This window comes from Stegastes partitus, unplaced genomic scaffold (assembly GCF_000690725.1).
Source record: "Stegastes partitus isolate 25-593 unplaced genomic scaffold, Stegastes_partitus-1.0.2 Scaffold190, whole genome shotgun sequence".
Lineage (NCBI taxonomy): Eukaryota > Metazoa > Chordata > Actinopteri > Pomacentridae > Stegastes > Stegastes partitus.
Genome location: NW_007577921.1, coordinates 32,306 through 51,645, shown reverse-complemented (window position 1 = coordinate 51,645; position 19,340 = coordinate 32,306). Strand labels below are relative to the sequence as shown.

Here is a 19,340-nt window from a genome sequence, read left to right as displayed (position 1 = left end):
GCGGCAGTAACGCTGCCTGCAGATGAAGGTTTTACCACCAAACAAGAAAACCAGGAAGCGCCTGCAACAAACAGCAAGATGATTGTCAAGAAGTGCGGTCCTTATCTGCATATTATCTCTTTACTGGCATAAGGTGAGAGGATGCGTAAAAAGTTTTCCGTCACATTTTATTATACCAAACGTTGAAATGTATGGACTCCCTGAAATGAACTATACGAAAGTCGCGTCGTGTGTGAGAGACGAAGTTAGCTTGTTGACGCTGCTAGCTCGCTTAGCTTTAGCACCAGACGTTTAGAGTTTTACTACAGAACAGAACAACCGCTAAAGTCCGTTAACGAGTTTGGAGTCGATGCTCGACTTGACTTTCACGCAGTTCAATGAGCTAATGTTTACCAGGACTCCAAATACAGACCGAAAACTGTATTTGTTTGGTCAAAGATGGCTTGAGGTGGTCGCTCATGTGCAAAACCACAACCATGTTTAAAATAGTTTATACCAATACACTGAGTGTAGTGACTGTCACGCTTTCCATAGACCGTGCATTTGATTTATTAAACTCAGACAATAGCGAAGTGCTCCTGCTTTTATTTCCCATTAAAACAAACAAACAAAAACCGTTACATGTCAGTGTAGAGCGGATATTTCTTAGTTACTTGTGAGATCTCATGAGTCCATAACTGAAGAGGTTCGGTACTATTTCAGACGGTTGTTCTTCTCCATGGTTTATAATGACAGGAGCTGAGAAATCCCAGGTGAATCATTATTATGCAGCTGATTCTTGGGTGAAAGACTAGAACTGTGTTGTCCGACGTTATCCATTCAGACTACAATGAGGGAGCAGTAGTATGGCTGAACAATTAATTGATTTGAAACAGTGCAATTAGCAAGGAGGCTGCAATGTCTAAGGAACAATATCACGAACATGAAACACCAAAGTATGCGCTGCTTTGGCAATGATAACAGGCAGATTGACAGTCGGATCACAGACCAGCAATCAGAGGCCAGTAATGAGTCACACATCTGCCATGCACAGAGTTAATGAGGTTGTTGAGGCTGGTTTGTACAACGTTGTGCCATTGTTCCTTTTAGTGGCCTTTTATAGTCCGTTAAAAAGGAGGGTCTGGGTACTGATCACTGTCTGATCAAACAGAGTGTGTAATAACTGAATTGTGAAGAATTTAAGGTCATCTTTATTAGAGTTTATCACCAGTTGAACATCTCAAAAACCTAAAATTTTTATTTTTTTTTTAAATCACGCTTTTCAACCACAACAAGAGAAATGAGATTTCAACTTTTTCTCTTAGTCTGAAAACAGTGCTGCACTTCTATTTTTGTTTAGTGTAAAATCTAACTTGCTTTTTGCAGCATTTCTGACTCAGTTTTTAAGGGTTTTACAAATTCATGCTGTCCTTCTGGTGTGTCAGTCACACTTTTGATTATATGTCATGTGGAAATGCTCCACCACAAATTTTAAATCTATTTTGCAGAGAATACCGAACTGAAGCATGACTTAGATAATTGTATTGCAGCTATCTGATGATCACAATTCGATATTTTCCTCAAGTCATAAGCCTTAAATAGTAGTGTGAAGGAGTTTATATCAATTTATACTTCCAAACTTCCAAACAGTTGGTTCAGATCTTTTAGTTTTACCTTCTGAAGTGTTTGATATGGAGAATTAGTCTTCCTCACACCTGATTCATTTTAAAGGGTACTTCAACAATTAAGTTTTGGATTTACAGGAGACAGATGCTGACAATTTATTTTACACTCAAAATATGAGTCAAGCGACAAAATAGCTGGATTCAACTTTTCCTATCATCTTGTTAGACCTTCCATATTTTTCCAACTTAACACCTCAGTTTGCAGCTTTGGCTTTTTAGTAAGCCTCATATACTTATAAATTCCCTCTGAGCATACACAATTAATTCTTAACCAATTCATTAACACAGAGATTCTTCTCTTAACAGTTAACCAGCTCCACTGCAGAAATGGAGGCTGCAGGAACTAATAGTAGTCTGGACGTACAGGGAGCAACAGCAGCAGCAGCAGCAGCAGCAGAGCCAAGCCTTCCTGGACACCAACAGGCTCCTGCAAAGCCGGTTTGGACTTTGTTAGAGGAAGCAGCCCAAATGAAAACAGAGGGAAATGCGTTCTACAGGGAGAAGAACATTCGCTCAGCCATCGGTCGTTACCACCGCGCTCTGCTGGTCCTCCGGAGCCTCGACTCTGATGTGATGAAATCCGTGAAAGGGTTTGGACCTGAGAGACCTGCACTCACACCGGAACAGGAGGCTGTACTGAGAAGCACACAAGTGGACTGTTACAACAACCTAGCTGGTACATAATAATTAAGAAAAACTGTGAAAATACTGTTAGTAGACCTATATTCGTCTCATTTTCTGTAAAACTTCAAAGTAGAAGATCTTGTCGATGCTAATTCTCTATGAGTTCCTTAGTATAATCATTTAAAAGTGAACATTACCAACAGAGTCTGTGGTTTGGCAGTGCTCTTATATGTATTTAAATGTGAATATATTATTTAAATTTATTTAAAAATAGCATGTACAGCTCAGACATAAATATAAATTATATAAAAATTATAACTTCAAGCTAACTTGCCATTTTAACGTGTAATTTCTGTGTATATCTTTCAGCCTGTTTGCTGCAGAGACAGAATGTTGATTACGCTCGTGTGCGGGAGTACAGTCTACTCGTGCTGCAGTGGCGACCGGGTGATGTCAAAGCACTGTACAGGGCAGGAGTAGCCACTCTGGAGATGGGAGATGCACAGACAGCCAAACAGTACCTCGCCCAGGCCTCCAGAGAGCAGCCTAATGGTAAGAACCGAGCCAGGGCAGCATGAGCATCTACTGCAGGTTTTCCAAAAGTTTTTTGCTCAGGGCTCAGTCTTGTCTACGCTGGTCCGGTAGCAAAAGCAGCACATAGACAGCTTCAGTCTTCTGTCAGTGTCTACACAGGGTTCCTTCAGCTGCAGAATCATTTTTGGCTGCACACACAGCTCAATATAAATGAGATGAAGTTAAACATGTAACTGTGAGGAAAATCGACTCAAGGCTTCCATCAAGACAGGGTGCGTTAGGTGCGAAAGAAGTGTTCTGACTAAACTGGATGCACATCTTTTATGACAGACACACATGACACAGACCATCTTACAATGTGGCTGAAAAGAGTCCAGTGTAAAGAGCCTGTTATATTTTCAAATGTCATTGTAGATGGATATTTATATCAAATGGCTAAATAGTACCTCATAGTTATTTGTAAACATTTGAAAATTAATGCATACAACTGTTTGTAGTGGTTCAGTTTTATATTTAATACCCGTTTAATATATTAACAGATCATAAGAGAAGAAAAATCTTTTGCAAGATGCTTTTGTATTTGAAATGTAATCCACTAACAAATGCAGCATAATGTATTTATCAACTTAAAGTAATAGTTTTTTAACTATGCTATTCCCTTTCTTCTCAGCTGATAACTCAAGTTTCTCCAGTCTCATTAAGTCATTACGTTGCAGCCACTTAGCATAAAGGCTTCAAATGGGAAAACTGCAAGCATGAATTTGTTTAAACTTAACAAATCTGCCCTCTAAAGCACACTGATTAACATGTTTTGTCTTGTCACCAAAAAAAAAAGCCCAAAAGAGATACAGCTTCTATTATGTCCTCTGTTAAGTCTTTCAGATAAAATTGCTGACACTCTGTGCTCTGATTTCATGGACCAATTTAGCTGTCAGTTTAATTTTTTAGGACTAAGTGTATGATTTTTCCTTTGCACCTTGCTGACAGTCTTCTAAATTGCATGCAGTGTTTCTGTGATAATTTGACAAATTCTCCTCTAGCCCTCTCCTGCATATTTGAATACTAGTGGTGTACAGTATGCCCCTTGAAAATAAACCTTCTTAATTTGTCTATCCAGATGCCAATGTGAAGAGGCACCTGCAGAGGGCTGAGGAGAAACTGAAGCGAGAGTTACAAAAAGAGAAAGCCATGTATCGAGGCATGTTTTCCTCCGGCCTGAAGGATGACTCAGAAGAAGGGATTAACCAAACCAACGGAGTCGGTGAGGGACTTTAACCTGCCAAAAAAAGCCTCAGCCGGAGAGACTGTCCAACCTCAGCTTATCACAAACCAACTGAAGAATGTTCACACGTCTTGAATCGCTAATGGTACCGTTTCTCTATTAAGTGTTTGAGGTACATTACACAGAATACTGGAAAGCAGTCAGTGGGAAAGTAAAGATGTTACTGCTGAAAATAGAAAGCTGAAGACAGAAAAGTTAGTTTCCTAGCAACACAGAAACGAAAGAAAATCCAGTATAGTTCACAAAAATGCTTCTGAAAGATAAAGAGAGACTCTTTATGCACTATTCAAATGCCTCCTTGATTGCAGTTTTCTGGTCAGTGATGTGAATGTTGATTTCTTTTTCTCTCTCTCTTTTTTTTGTTTATTTTTTGAGTTTTCAAGTAAAATATTTTTTGAATAATAATAACAACGCCTGGTCTTTTTTTTTAAATTTCCTTTGGCTGAAAAAATAAAAATAAAGAATTAATTAACGCAGGTATTTCAGGCACAATTTAGTTATCAGTTTCTTTTATTAGTTATAAGCCATGAGAAGCCACAAATTTTTCTCAAATAATTCATCAGTATTTTAATCATTCAATATTTATTTCAAAATCCTGAGCAAAATATCAAGTTAAAGAGTATTTGCTTGGTTTTGGTCATTATTTGGCCAATATGATTGTACTTCAGAGGCAATATTACCTATAATCAAAGAGGAATATCACATTCTCACAATAGCTATAATCACTGAACAAGTCACAGAGCAGCATGCAAAAGGGGAGTGTGCACATACACATCCATACTCATGGTTAAAGGAGGGCTGAACTATTTCGTAATGAAGCTTCTTACAGTCAATACTATAAGTTAGTTTTAAGTATTTTCAAATTGTGATACTTTTCTCCCATGAAAGGATCCCAGAATAATTTTAATGTTGAGTTGACAGATCCTTTAAAACAGCATTCACACAAAGAAAAACTCCACTCAAACCAATACTAAGGACGATTTTAAAGGACTGTAGTTCCTTGCAGTTCCTCAAAGGAATTTTTCAACCCTAAATAAACTGGTCACTTACAGCTGGGTGACAGATTAAAGGAAAAGCCAACATAAAGTGTCTTAGTAAGGTGTTGAGTCATCACTTGCCACCAGAATAATTTCAGTGCTCCTCGGCATTGGTTCTCTAAGCCCTGGAACTCTGCTGGAGGGATGAACAGCGTTCGTCAAAAATATATTCCCTCATTTGTCCAAAATATCCTCTAGCTGTTCAGTTGGATTGGGATCTGGTGACTGGAAAGGCCATACCTCATGATTCACATCATCTTTATCAAACTATTCAGTGACCCCTAATGCCTTATTATATATATGGGGACCCTGTCATCCTACATGAGACCAATCCCACCATAGGATAAAGGTGATCACTCAGAGCAACTTTATATTGATTTGCAGTGATCACTTCCTCTCAGGAGACAAGTAAACAAAAACCATGGCAGCAAAATGCTCCCCAAAGCATAACAAAGCCACTAGATCACCTCACTGAAAGGCCAAAAGGTTTAGGTTTTTCCTTTAATGTGTCATCCATCTGTAAATTTCCTTTACTCACATTTCTCTGTGGGTTGTGCTGCATCCTACAGCATTCTTGCTTGCTACCGTAGGGCGCACAGTTTACAATACATGGTTTTCCACAAAGCTTCAAAGCACTCCAGCAGAACATGTTTAGAGGAATTTGACAGGCATTTTTGTAGTTTTTTTAGGAGCTTATAAAAAGTAGCTTGTCTTTCAAATTTTACAAAACCATTACTTGAATGAATGAATGACATATTCTATGAACAAAATTAATAGCAGGTGTTACAGACTTTATGTGCCTGAGAGGAACTTTCATCATGGTGCTGATGAATGAAATCCTGATGGATATCTTATGGCCAGTTTTATAGAGGCAGTGTAACTATCTGATCAGTCATAAAACTTTGAAGACTGAAAAGTCCAAAATGATGGCACTTCCTTTTACATCAAATATAATACTAAACATCACTGGTGTTTTAAATGTAACACATGGAAGATGCATCTACTTTGATGTTCATTTATTGTACAAGTGTCACTTCTTTGATGGCTTCCGTTTGAGACTCAGGGACCTCATGGAGCCAAACACTTTCCTCCCCAAATCCCTCAGTGATCGGGAGCGCTGGAGGGGCATCCGTGGAGGAGGGGAAGGAGAAAATGAAGGGGAAGAGAGAGGGGAGAGTGAATGGCAGCTGCCTTCGAGGCTCTGAGAACGAGAGAGGTTAAAGAGGCTGGCGGTGGAGGACAGCCGTTTGTCCTCTCCCTTTGCTCTCAGAAGTCTTACGCCTTCATCTCTGCTCATCCCCAGGCCCCCTTGCCCCACATCCAAGGAGGAAACCCAGTGCGCCCGCTTTGTTGGCTCCTCACTGTGGTTACGAGGCACCAGCAAGCCCTGGGACTCACTCCTGAACAGAGCCCTTCTGGAAAGCCTGAGGCTGGAGCTGCGTCTTTCCCCATCCTCCTTCCCCCTCCTCTTTGAGAAGATGGGGGAGTTATCCACTTTTGGCCTCTTGTCACCACCGCTGGATGAAGCCTTCGCCCTTCGGTGCTCCCTCCTCCAGCTTCCAACGCTGTTCCTCCTCCAGCCATAGCCGTACTCAGCTCTGTCCATCTCCTCCTTTTCGCTTTCAGACTCTTTGCCCCAGAGACGTCCCTCAAAACCCCTCCAGAGTTTACTGGAGGACTTCTTCGCTGTCTGAGCTGCCATTTGTAACTTCTCCTCATTCTCCCCCCAAACTGAGCTGTAGTCCTCTCTCTTGACATAGCTGCTCACTGTGGCAGCCCTGATCAACTTATGAGAGGCATGCTTCCCCCTGTAGAGCCCATCTCCCTCACCCCTCTTCCACTTGCTACTACCTTCATTTCCTCCCCCACTCTGCCGAAGGGATCCACCTCTTGGATGGATGCCGCCATGCTCAAAAGGAGAGGGTCTGGTAATGGTGCGGGGCAGGGAGCACTGGAAGGGCGCATCCCGACGGAAAACCGAGAGGGGGGTAGCACCCAGGGGGGATGGCTGGAGAGGGCGTGGTGGGGAGCGACCCCTTGGTGTAGGGCGGGAGGCAGGAGAGGAAGCCGTGGATGAGGGAAGGTCAGATGGGGAAGGAATTTGCTGGTAGTGGCAGTGTGATGAGTAGTGGGGAGAGGGAATGTGGATGGACTGGTAGGGGTGTATGGGGCTGCTGGAGTGTGAGCGAGGAGGGGTGAGGCTGGACTGAGACTGTGGAGAATGGGTGACACTAAGAGAGAGCTGTATTGGTCTCTGGGGATTCAGGTCCGTCAGTCTGGTATAGTCAAGTGACTGATCTGCCTGGGCTGTCAAGTGAGTTTTACTGTGACCCCTCACCTCGCCTGTAGTATCTGTTTGGAAGCAGTCAATATCCAGCTCCACACCTTGTTCCATTAGTCCTACCACAACAGCTCTAGACAGCCCAGAGAGGCGGGAGATTTCCCCCACCATGGGGGAGTCTTCACTTAATTTGGGACTAGAGCTGGACTCTTGGATTAAGCTGCTGCGCTGAGACCCAGGAGCTGATCCAGCATTTGTCCCAAACACTGATTGTCCAGTCTCAGATGGCGCACCGCAGCTCCAGTCTAATGAGCGACAGAAGGCAGATGATCCAAACCCAGAACTGGTCCCAGACCCTGAAGGGACCTCCAGGGAACTGCGGTGGCTCAGGCTGCTTGGGCAAGTTGAAATGCGAGGACGTGATCTCATTGCTGGGGTTGGTGTAGCAGAAGAAAGTGATGAGGCAGAGGCAGTAGAAGTTGTAGGAAAATCAGCCCTCAAAGCTCCACAACTGCCATTTTTGGAATTGTCCACCAGACCCCGTCCAGAGTTTAAACCAGGAGTCAGGTTCAAATTGAGGTTAAGATGCAGATTTATGTTCAAGTCCTCTCCAGTTGCTGATGGAAGGTTACCCAGGTTGATTGAATTCCTGGTGCCCTTTTTCCCAGTGGTGCTGAGGCTAACTCTGGCGGAGTTCCCCAGCAGTGACTTACAGGGTGTGATGCTGCCTGGTGGCAGGGTGGAAGGTGTACTGCGGCTCTCAAAGGCAGAAAGTGACTGGGTGGAACCATGACTTTTGCCAGGGGTACAAAGGCCTCTGCGTGTAAATGGACCAGGGGTGGCAGCTAAAGTGAGATCAGAGGTGGAGGAGGTTGTCCGAGTGTGGTACTGGCGAGCCAACCGAGATATGTACTGCTCCAGCTGGGTGAAGGAGGCAGGTGTTGGGGGCTGCTGAGGCTGGAGAGACAGAGCTGCATCAGTGTTCTGTGACTCTGTCGATTCATCATGCTGGGGTCCTTCAGGGCTTGCTGAGGCTGACTGCTCCTGGCTCTGGGAGGTGAAGAGGGGGCTCTGGAGGGCAACAGCATGCAATGGGCTTGGGTAGGAGTACACCTCTTTGGTCCGACGAGACACCAGGTCTGTGCAGTAGCGAGGGTCCAGCTGGGGTTTTGGATGAAGGGATGAAGTAGAGGAGGGGGGGGCAGGGTTGAGAAGTGGTAGGAGAGAAGAAATCAGGGAGTCACCCAGCCCTGAGCAAAGGTCTGACAGAAAACTCAGCCCAGTTGCTTCAAGGTCACTTGGGACTGTAGGAGACAAGAGAAGAATTTCAGACCAAATTACCAAAATTAAGATCATGATTATGGTTAACATTTCTAACTGCATCTGTACCAAATGTTCATGGTCAGAATGTTATTTTTACCTATCTTTATTCAACCCTTTTGAACCATCTTAAAGCGAGCACTGAAAAACATAGATGGATTTATACCAGCTCACCTGAAACTGGTGTCTCTTCTGCTGGTTCAGCGTCCTCCTGGCTGTTCTGTAGTGCAGGTTGCTGCAGCTGCACTGCACCTTCTGACCACAGGATGTCAGTGTTGTCCACCGACGGAGGAACCTGCTCCCACAGCTTCAGGGGTCTGGCCGGTGGCCCTGATCCTCCATGCGCCGCCTCACTGGACACAGAGTAACAAGAGTCTGACAGAGAGCTCCCGCTCACTGAATAAAAGCCTGGACAAGAGAGAAAAAAAATCAGGATACACGTGAGTCATAAAAGCAGCAAGCAAGTTTTCTATAATGCCCAGAGGTGCTAATGATTTAGGCTTGGGAATAAAGCAAACGAGAGTCGTGACTCTTCTCAGAATTCTCTGTTTTAAATATTGCTCTTACCCCTGGGCCTACTCCTACTTTTTTGCCTTTACTGACTTTTATTTTTCATCTCTTGTGGCCTGCTTACAAAAGCATATCTCCCTATGTCACTACTTGTGAAAGCTGATTTTAAAAAATGGTAAAAGAGAGGAAGAAGAAGAAGAAAAAACAATAGAAATGACTGTCATTAGTGCTGCTCCTTTGTATTCAGGTCTGCTCCTGTACGTTTCACCACTAGGTTTTACATCCAAACACTGTGTCTTTAGTTAGGCCATCTACATGGACAAATGGGTAGTTAAGGTCAGTGAAGAAAAAAAAAAAGCTAAACAAAGAGGAGACATCTCCTACAGAAACTCAAACTTCATAAAAATTCCAGGGGAAAGGCGTCACAGGACTGAGTCCAATATTTGACTAACAAGTAAAGTGAGGGGAAGTGCCGTGCGAAAATACAACAGCTGTGAACTCTTCAACTTCTCCCACAATATTACAAAAATCAGAATGGAAATGTAGATTTGAATAAGTAAAAAGCTAAGTTCTATAATAACTTCTAATTTTTAAAAAAGTCACACCTTTGAATTCTTAGTTTTAAACTTTGTTGCTTGCGAAGTTTTAAGGAAAGAGAAAAAGTATAGTTACAAAATATGTACGAGTACACAGAGAAAGAAACGCTTTTAGAGGCACAGGGAGCAGAGCTACAGAGACTGGATAAGAGTTTGACAAGAGAGGCTGAAATGTTGACAGCAAAAAAGAAGTGGAATGAGTCAGCGTCAAGTCACATAGAGTGCAAGTAAACACAGGTAAAAAGAGTGGGGTTAATGTTTAATGAGAAATCTCTCAAGGTGAGCTTTTGTTAGATCAGAAGGTGACAAACTGTTGGTCATTGAACACGTCAGTGCTGTTATCACATCTACCATTCTGACCACTGAAAACAACTGTGTAGGTGTTCAGTTACCTGAACTCGGTCTGGAGTCACTGTCCAAGTGGACCACACCACTGAGGTCTGGGGTCGGGGGAGAGAGAAGGTCTGATGGGGCGTCCCATGACAGAGTGGACCAGCGTGAGTTACTCCCCCTGCCAGATGTCAAGTGGACCGGTCCATCCCCCGAACTACTGCCACAGTCCTCTGGGCTGCTCTGACAGGGCAGGACCATTGTATCTGTGGGAGAGGGAGCCTAAAAAAAAGAAAAACAGAATAATTTAGAGCTGAGTAATAGTGACAAAATCAACTGGACATAATATGCAACACAACTGAAAATCATTATCACTGTAATGTGCAAAATCACACATAAACACCTTTAAAATTACTGACCAGGTATTAGTGGAGCAGAGACATGGTGAATTGTCATGACTGAAATAAAATATGTTGATGCATGATAACGAACTAAACCATCTCCTTGACAACTGACTAAATCTGTCAGAAGATGTGGCTTCAGGAACATAAAAAATTGCAAATTTTATGAAGACTGTTAAACACACAAATTATTCAAAGTGATCTTCACAACAATGACTGTGGTCCACTGTTATGCATCGTCAGTTCATCGTAAGGTTAAATCAGATGGTTTTCAAAGTCTGAAACTTAGAAGCTTAGAAAAAATAATCCCCTGCTCTCCCACTTTGTTTAGTCGTTCAGTTTTGTTTAATTCCTCGATGCCAATGGGAATGTGATTATGTTATTTGATCCTGTAGGTGACCAAAATCTGAGCCAAGACAGACTCCACAAAATACATAAAAAAACAATATCCTATTAGTTCTGACTCTAGGAAAGTCTCTTTACCTAAATCACATATTTCTGCTATTCTACATGATCTCCTTTTTATAACTAATGTAATGTTTTCTCACTTTCGCCTGAGAACGCCCACCTCTATCTTTGAAAAACCTCTGGGTTCGATGGTGAAGGTGTGAACATATGATCACGGTGTTAAATCTGAGCGAGACTGATCACAACACGATTACACCAGAAGTCAGTTATATTGATTTACTTTCCATTAATATATGAGAACTGGGAAAAAAAACAGCATTTCTAGCAAACTTGAAGTATAATCAATAAAACACCCTGGAACTTTGTTAATAAGTTCTACTTCAACTATGTGAAAATACTCCATTGCAAGTAAAAGTCATTGGAAGTCAAAGTACAGCTATCAAAAGCAGTTGTTTGTCTCCGATACAACTATTTACTGTGTTGCGTAATTAGATTGGTAAAACTGTTGCAACAGGGCTGCAGCTACACAACTGCTTTACTATAAGGCATCACAAGAAAGTAAAAAGGCTGAGAACCTCTGCATCTTTAACATTTCACTGTGCAGTATTGCATTTTTAATGGTAAATCATGATCAGAAAAAGAACTAGTAACCACAGCTGCGGCATCAAAACTACAATATTTCTTCTGAAATCTAGTAGAGTAGAAGTAAGACGTAGTATGAAATGGAAATAAGTTGCCCTTAAGTGTACAATGACTGTAGGGCCACACACAGTTTTGTACTTTCTGCATGTCTTTGCTGAGCAGAGACACAATTAAACCCGTGTGAAAAGGCGATTAGAGCTGTTCATCCGTGATATCGTTTACTCGGCACACAGTCCGATGACGTCACGCCACACTTACCGGAACAGTCAAGAATGAGGCCCCTCACCCCCCCACAGAACAACAAGAACAACAATCACCCCATCAAGTTAGCAAAGTGCCTCCATTTCCCAGATTAGTGAGGGCTCAGTAGAGTGAACCCCCCCTCCTCCAATTATCCTCCAAATCCCCTACCCATCCCTGCAGGACAGCAGCCCCTGCATTAGCCTGATGGAGCCCAGACAACAGCAACACTGTGAGTGGCACTGATCAGTCCTCTTGTTACTGAGGAAACAATACAGGTAGTGACTCACCGCCGGGGCGACGGGAGAGGAGGGGGATTCAGAAGATAAAGGGAGAAGACAGATGACGTAACAAAGAGTGGTCGCGGTGGCAGAAGGGAAGAAGGGGGATGGACTGAGGGGAAGAAGTGGGTGAAAGAGTTTCAGACTTTGGCCTGACTTATCTGCTCTCCTTCTCACAGCTCTGCAAAGAGCCTCCTGTCCCCCGTTTTTTTTGTATTTATTTTTTCCTTTTTTGTTTCCTGTGGATCTACAGTGAGTCGTGGCTGAGTGGGTGACCAAAACGAGCGAGAGGGACAAAAACAGAGACAGAAAAATAAGAGAGTGACTCACCGAGTGAGTGAGGGCGGCGGACGGAGGGAGGGAGGGGTGAGGTGAGGAGGGGGTGAGCGGTTGCCGGGTGAGAGAGAAGGGCATCTTGAAGGACCCCCACCTCCCCCACACTCCCCTTGACAAATAATCCCCCCTCCCTCCCCTCCTCTCCCCTCCCCTCTCTCCCACTTCTATAATATCCTCCGAGCCAGCCGCCCCCTACTCACCATAGCTACAGCTGCTCGCTCTCTAACTCTCGTTCGCTTCTCCTCCCACACAGACCCACAACAGCACAACAGGCCTGGCGAAAGATTTAACTCAGCCTGAACACACACACACAGACACACACACACACACACACATTGCAATCATGACTTTCACTCGCATGTTTGATTCTTCTTTCCGCCACAACGGCACATATGTTCCTAATCCTGCACATGTACGGGCCTTAACTTTACTTTTCTACTTAAATAAGCTTTTAAAAAGTCCCTCCAATGTTCCAGTATCCGCCAAAATCTCTCTCCATATTGTCCCTCAACAGCATAATGCATTACAGGGTATAATGTTACACATGATCAAATCATAGGAGGCTGACAGACATGAGGGTGGGGGTCTGCTGAGAGCTCTGTAATATGATATTCCTCCATGTGAGAGTAGTGCAGCTCTTCTGGAGCAATGTGTAGGAAATGTATGGGTCGATTGGATAATAATCCTACAGCGATCGCAGCTGCACAAGCAACACACCTCCTCTTAATAGGTGCATTATGTAATCAGCAAAGACAAATTGCAGCGGTTGCCACGTCCAGGCACAATAATTTGGACAAACAGTGCAGGACGGTGCGAACGCTTGGCTGCTCGTTCAGCACGGCACTTTATTTATTGTTTCATGCATTATTAATGTGATATTGAAATTTATAGACAGCCCACGCGGTGCATCTTCATCCTCACCACCGGAGTTGATGCACTCCAGCTTTTTCTGAAACAGTCAGGTGCTTCTTTCACATACAAAAAAAGTATCAACATTACAGACTTTTTTCTGTGAACTCGGAAAGATCCCGAGGCAAAAAGCACAGAGAAACAAAAGCTGTCTCACTCCACAAGTCGGGATAATTGTTCTCCGTGTAAGATGATGCTTTCCAATACTGAACCTAATTTCAACACAGGCTGCCTTCAGTGAGAGCCAACACAGCACTGTGGATGCTGCTCATTAGGGCTGGACCTGACAATTATCCTTATTACTGATTCATTGTCTTAAGTAATTGATTAGTCATTTGGTCTATAAAACAGCCCCAAAAATACTAACCTCAGTTTCATGAACACAAAGTCAGTCTCCCCAGCTGCTTTCTTTTTGCCAAAAATTCAAATATATTTAACTTACAACAGTGTAAGACTACAGCTTGACTGATATATCAGTCGACCTGTCAACAATAAATCTGCATATATGTTGTTTAATGTACGCCAAAATAAAACTTCTCATCATAAACGTTGTGCAGCAGAGCAGCTCCGACTTCATTGCTTCCAGCCCTTTCAGTACTATCTGCAGCACATGTAGCAGAGATGGTGGTGCTGAGTCAGTCTTTGAGTCACTAACTAGTTTGTGAAACACGTTGGTGGAAAGTTAATAAACACTGATGCCATCATTTACCCTTTTCAATATAACATACTAGCAAGCAGAAAAAATATTGGCCTATATATTAATATCTGAGTTTTTTACTCTCTAAAATTCTGCCCCAAAAATCCAATAACGCTCAGGCAAGACAAGAAAAGTCAACTGGTTTTTGTCATTTGAGAAGCTGAAACAAGCGAATATACAGTCCGAAAAGATTTGATCAAAATAGCTGCTGTTAATTTCCTGTCTATCGATTAATCTTCTAATCGTTGCAGCTCTGTTGTATAATTAAGGGAAGCTCTGCAGCATGTTCCCTACTTCTCCCACTCCTGTCCTCGACGTGTTATCACCAGCCAGAAGGATTTTATTTTTGAACACCGAACAGCAACAATGAAGATTCCACCAACTCGGCCTTGACATCCATTTTGTGGGCAAGAAGAGCTGCTGACAGGTTTTCTTTTACTTTGTGCAATACGTTCAGAATGTTTAACATTCAGTAAAGATTCGACAAATCAAAGCTTGTTCTATTTATACAAACGGATTGCACAAAACTGAATTATTTATAACATTAATGCAAATGAAATGTGTTTTCTTTCCACAAACAATATTGAAGAAGCATTGTTTAGAGACCTGAATGCTTCACAAATGCTGGGACGCATCGTATGGTTGAAAGGAGTTGTTTAAAACTGGGTTTTTCCATCACAGATGAAACCACACAGCCATAATCCTGACCTGCTAAATATGGATTTGCTCTCTCTCGCTGCTGTTAGAGAGAGAAAAGGTGAATCACATTTCAAGAGTTTAATTCCAAAATGATTAAAAAAAAAACAAAAAAAAACAAAGCTGGTGTTAAAGGAGAGCGCATTATGTTATTAGTCACCAAATCCTTGGCTTACAATATATTTTTAAAAGCCGAACAACCTGCATTTTTCAAAGCAGTGAGTAATGAATTAAAGGTAAAATGGATATAATGGGCTTGAAGGTGAAATTTCACTCTTCTAGTAAACAAAACAGCAGGCATCCATCCACTTTCTTTTTCTCTCTCTCCAGCAGATTTAAACTACATCTTTTGCAACCAACACAGCAATTTGTTTCCATTAATGCAAATATTGTTGCGTTTGTGTGTGTTGGTGAGGACCGGCTTGGGCAAAAGGGCAGCGTGCCAGCCGCTTCTGCTACACCAGCAGCTCCCTTCAGAGGTGAGAATGAGCAATGCTGCTCGGCCTCTCCACGGGATCTCTCAGCACCACGGGGGGAACCACAGAGGAGATGTTGGTGGGTGGGCGGTGAGGAAGGCGGCACATTATGAGACGCGCTTCCATGCAGATGCCCTCTCTCAGATGGGACTGTAATTTCTGTCCCTGTGCTGATAAAAAAAAACAAAAAAACTGATTCATTACTTCAAGTGCTGCCCGCTCTCTGCAGCAGCCTATTCAGGGAGGTGATTTCATATTAGTTTGTCGAATAAATGCACGGTTTTGCGGAGGTGACCTCAGCTGAAGCCTGGTTCAGACGGAACATGTATTAATATGCTGCAGGCTGCTGACTAACGGCGCTCACTGCTATCAGGAACACATATTCACAGTGTAATAACAGTTGGTGCAAAGTGACTGTGATGAGTTACTGTCTCAGAATCACAGCGACATGTTGTTGGCAACAGCTTGTTTTGTAGCTGAATAAATAAATAAATAAATAAATAAATGCCAAACAGCAGCAGACCCTGAAACACAACATGAACCTGTAGTATCATTGGTTTGTCAAATCTGGAAACAATCCAGAGATAATCCATTACAAACTGATTTGGTGCAAAATAACATGCACAGCAGTGCACTTTATTTGCAATGCAGGGAGGTTTAGTTGCAAAGAAAAACAAGTGTGCACACACTGTGCAGCATCTCTGATGAGGGTTTAGGTCTTGTACAACAAAATCACTGCTGCGAAGATGGTCCTTTCATAAAACTAGGCCATCTATGTTGTGGAAAGTTGCTAGAATGTTTGGAAATCAGTGTCGCACGACCACAGGAAAGAGCTGAAGTATCACTAGAATTTGCAACTAATGATTTTTTCCCCATTATTGATTAATCTGCTTAAGCTGAAGCCAGAAAATGTTTGGCATACCTGCACGAGAACATGACAGATCGACTTATCTATTAACCTTTGCAGCTCTAAATCCAACCTGAACCCATCATGTCACCGGTTTGTCAGGTCTGGACATGATCACAGATAATCCCAGGGAGACTCATTTAGTACAACATCACACTACACTTTCTGTCCAATGCAGCAATCCCCAGGAAAAAAAAGTCTCTCTCTCATGATTTTTTGATGATGTTTTGGTCTTAAAGAGCAATTTAACTGCAGAAAAGAGGATCATTTCAACTTAAAGAGGTTGTGAATTTAGTAGAAAAGTATAGAGATTGGTGGCCTATAAAAAATATCAAAGACCGTCGTGTTTCCTAAAGCTGAAACCCACCATTATTTTCATTATTCATGCAATAAATTATTTTCGAGCAATAATTGGACTAAGATGTCAAAATTAAGGTGCTGAGGTTGCTTGTTTTCCCCAACAAACAGGTCAGAGCAAAATATATATTGTTTCATATATGACAGAAAAGAAATCTGCAAATCTTCATGAATATCTTCTTGATTCTGTTTCTGTCAGTCCTCTAATCAACATGTTTTTCAGCACTAGTCGTCCCCTTGCTCTTAAAATTCTGTGTTTTCTTGCCAATGCTCATTTTAGATTAATAATGCATTTCCGAACCGACAGCCCCGGTGGTTGCAACAACAGTCGCTCAGATTCTACATGTTGATGACTTCACAGGTTCAAATTTAGTTCATGTGCACAAAACAAGGAGCGGAGCAGCTCCAGCCTCAGCATTCAGGCCTCAGGATGGGACCTGCTCACATCCTGCCCTCCTGTATTACATGTCAACCCACATTCCCCACATTCTCAACACAAAAAGACCTGCATATCCATTTCAGGGAAACTTTGAGAAAGAAGGATGCTTAATGGTGTGTTTGAATAACGCCTCAGCTCATAGCCCCTCATTGAGGAGGTCTCACTCCACTGGAGCTTTTAGGATTTCACAAGAAAATTTCACAACTCCACTTTTTTTTTTCTTTTAGGAGAGCTGCTGATGGAGCAGAGCTTCATAGCGTGATCAGTGTAATTTAAATGCAAACTGGGTGTCAAAGTGACCTTTAGAGCTGATGAGCTTAGCAGCCAGAGCCAGGAAATGCAGCCCTGTCTGCTTGCTGGCTGCTGCGTTAAACCTGCACCTGACTGGAGCGCCTGTATCCCACCACAGCCTGCTGTAACCTTGAGGCAGGGCACGGAGCCAGACAGGGGCCGGTCCTGGTTCCCTGACCCCAATGACATTTGCTCCATGTGACGGTCACACAGTGCTGCTGAACATAATGATCGGGCTGCCTGCTCTCTGGCACCTTCTCAATCAATTGGGTATTCAGCCCTCGGCACAGCCATGCGCCGCCAGGCAGCGATAAAATCTGTCTGCGGAGCCGCAGAGGGACTGGCTTGTTGGCAGATCACCATCATCCCCGCATCCATATTTAATAATCTCGTCATGTCGAGATCCGGGCAACGAGCTGACAGACGCACTGACTGACCTGTTGCCTGCGGGATGTCGCAGAGCCATGCTCGGCATCCGAGGCGGCGCTCTCCGAGGTTCCGCTCCCCTCCTCCGCGTGTGCATCCACGACGTTGGCGGCTCGGTCCTCCAGAGCGCCGTCCACCATCTCCAGGTGTTTGCACCTGAGCACCTCTAGCTCCAGCACCCCTGCCAGTGTCGCCTTGAGGCGCTCTCCAATGCGGACGCGCTCGCTGCCCGACCAGAGCGAGTTCACGCAGCCGCGGCGGGCGGCCATCCTTGTCGGGGCGCCGGGCAGGCGGAACCGGGGCGCACCGCTGACCAGCTACCGTGCAACGGGTGAGAGGAAGGAACGGGCTACGGTGCGGCTCCCGGTAGAGCAACACGGGTCCGGACGAGCGATACGAACATAGCAGCAGCTCGAATTAACGCAACATTAATGGGAACGTAATCCCGTCCATCTGTAGTGCCATGCAGCCTGCAGCTCAGGCAGCCCCGCTGACTGGCACAGAATTAATGAATCCACCGGCACACTGAAGAAACATCAACGAGCCATGCCTCTCATGAACCCAGGCTCGGTTTCCTGTTAACATTGTCCTTTTTCTCTGTCACTAATCAGCCTGCCGGTGCCGTGGAGAGTCCACGGCGCTGCGCTCCGTGCGCTGCGTCCCCAATGAGACAATGCAACAGACAGACAGGCTGCTAACGTTACATGTGGGAGCAGCAGCGGAGAGGAGGAGCCACTGCAGCCGGAGCTCAGCACGGATTGGACGGGCAAGTTTTTCGAATAGATGCATGAAAAATACCCACAGTGTCCAACTTGAGTGTCCTGGACAGCAGAGGATTCATTCCTCAAGTCCAGAGCAGCAGCATGTAGCCTGGCACATGTAGAGTGGTGCAGCTTTCAGGCAGCTGCTGTTTGCATCCTGGTTTCTGCTTGTGGACATGAGAGCAAAGTGTACACTGTAGAAATGAACCATTTAAACATTATTATTATGATGATGATGATGATGATGATGATGATGATGATAATAATAATGATGATGATAAAAATAACAAGAATAATTTACTGCTAGTTTGCAGACTGTTCCTGTTTTGTTATAGATAATACCTAGTAAAGTCACAGACTAAAATAAGTAATTTACATGTTTACTGTTAATAAAAAACAAACAACAAAAAACAGTAAATAATGTCCACATCACAAATTTTTACTTTTATGATGGTAAATTGTTGTTTTTCAACAAACAAACCTTTACTATATTAAAATCAGCAAAAATATTGTTTGTTTTTTTTCTGTTATTTCAAAGAAAGAATTATATGTGTAATTAAGATTGGAAATGGTACATTATTTCCTGTTGTTTTTACAGATTTCCCTTGTTTTTTGTATTTTACAATTGCATATAATAACTAGTAAAATCATAGAAATTGTATTAACGTACACATTTCTTTTTAAAACAGACCCAATCTGTAAATAATGTCCATGTCAAAAACCTGTACTTTTATAGATGGCAATTTGTTCTTTAGCAACGTTTGACTCTAAAATGATACTATAGTTACTGTATTTAAAGCAGAAAATCAACATTATTTTACAAATATTGTCAATTTTTGGAAGAAGAAACACTGATATTTAGGAATGAAAATGGTAAATGATAGTATTTAACAAG

The 19,340-nt window shown here is 43.1% G+C and overlaps 2 protein-coding genes across 2 annotated transcripts; one reads left to right on the top strand and one right to left on the bottom strand.

Annotated features, from left to right (window-relative positions):
- The first annotated feature begins 45 nt into the window (after nt 1-45).
- ttc9c (tetratricopeptide repeat domain 9C) lies at nt 46-4,509 on the top strand. Its single transcript, XM_008280323.1, has 4 exons — nt 46-133; nt 1,971-2,340; nt 2,658-2,840; nt 3,940-4,509. The coding sequence occupies exons 2-4, from the start codon at nt 1,992-1,994 to the stop codon at nt 4,095-4,097; spliced, it is 690 nt and encodes a 229-aa protein (XP_008278545.1). The 5' UTR covers nt 46-133; nt 1,971-1,991; the 3' UTR covers nt 4,098-4,509.
- An 87-nt stretch (nt 4,510-4,596) lies between these two features.
- LOC103356264 (flocculation protein FLO11) lies at nt 4,597-17,953 on the bottom strand. The gene is made up of 4 exons (XM_008280349.1): nt 17,696-17,953; nt 10,241-10,460; nt 8,917-9,150; nt 4,597-8,726 (listed from the first exon to the last, which is right to left on the bottom strand). Exons 1-4 carry the CDS (start codon nt 17,951-17,953, stop codon nt 6,172-6,174), a joined length of 3,267 nt encoding a protein of 1,088 aa, XP_008278571.1. The 3' UTR covers nt 4,597-6,171.
- Between the last annotated feature and the right edge of the window lie 1,387 nt (nt 17,954-19,340).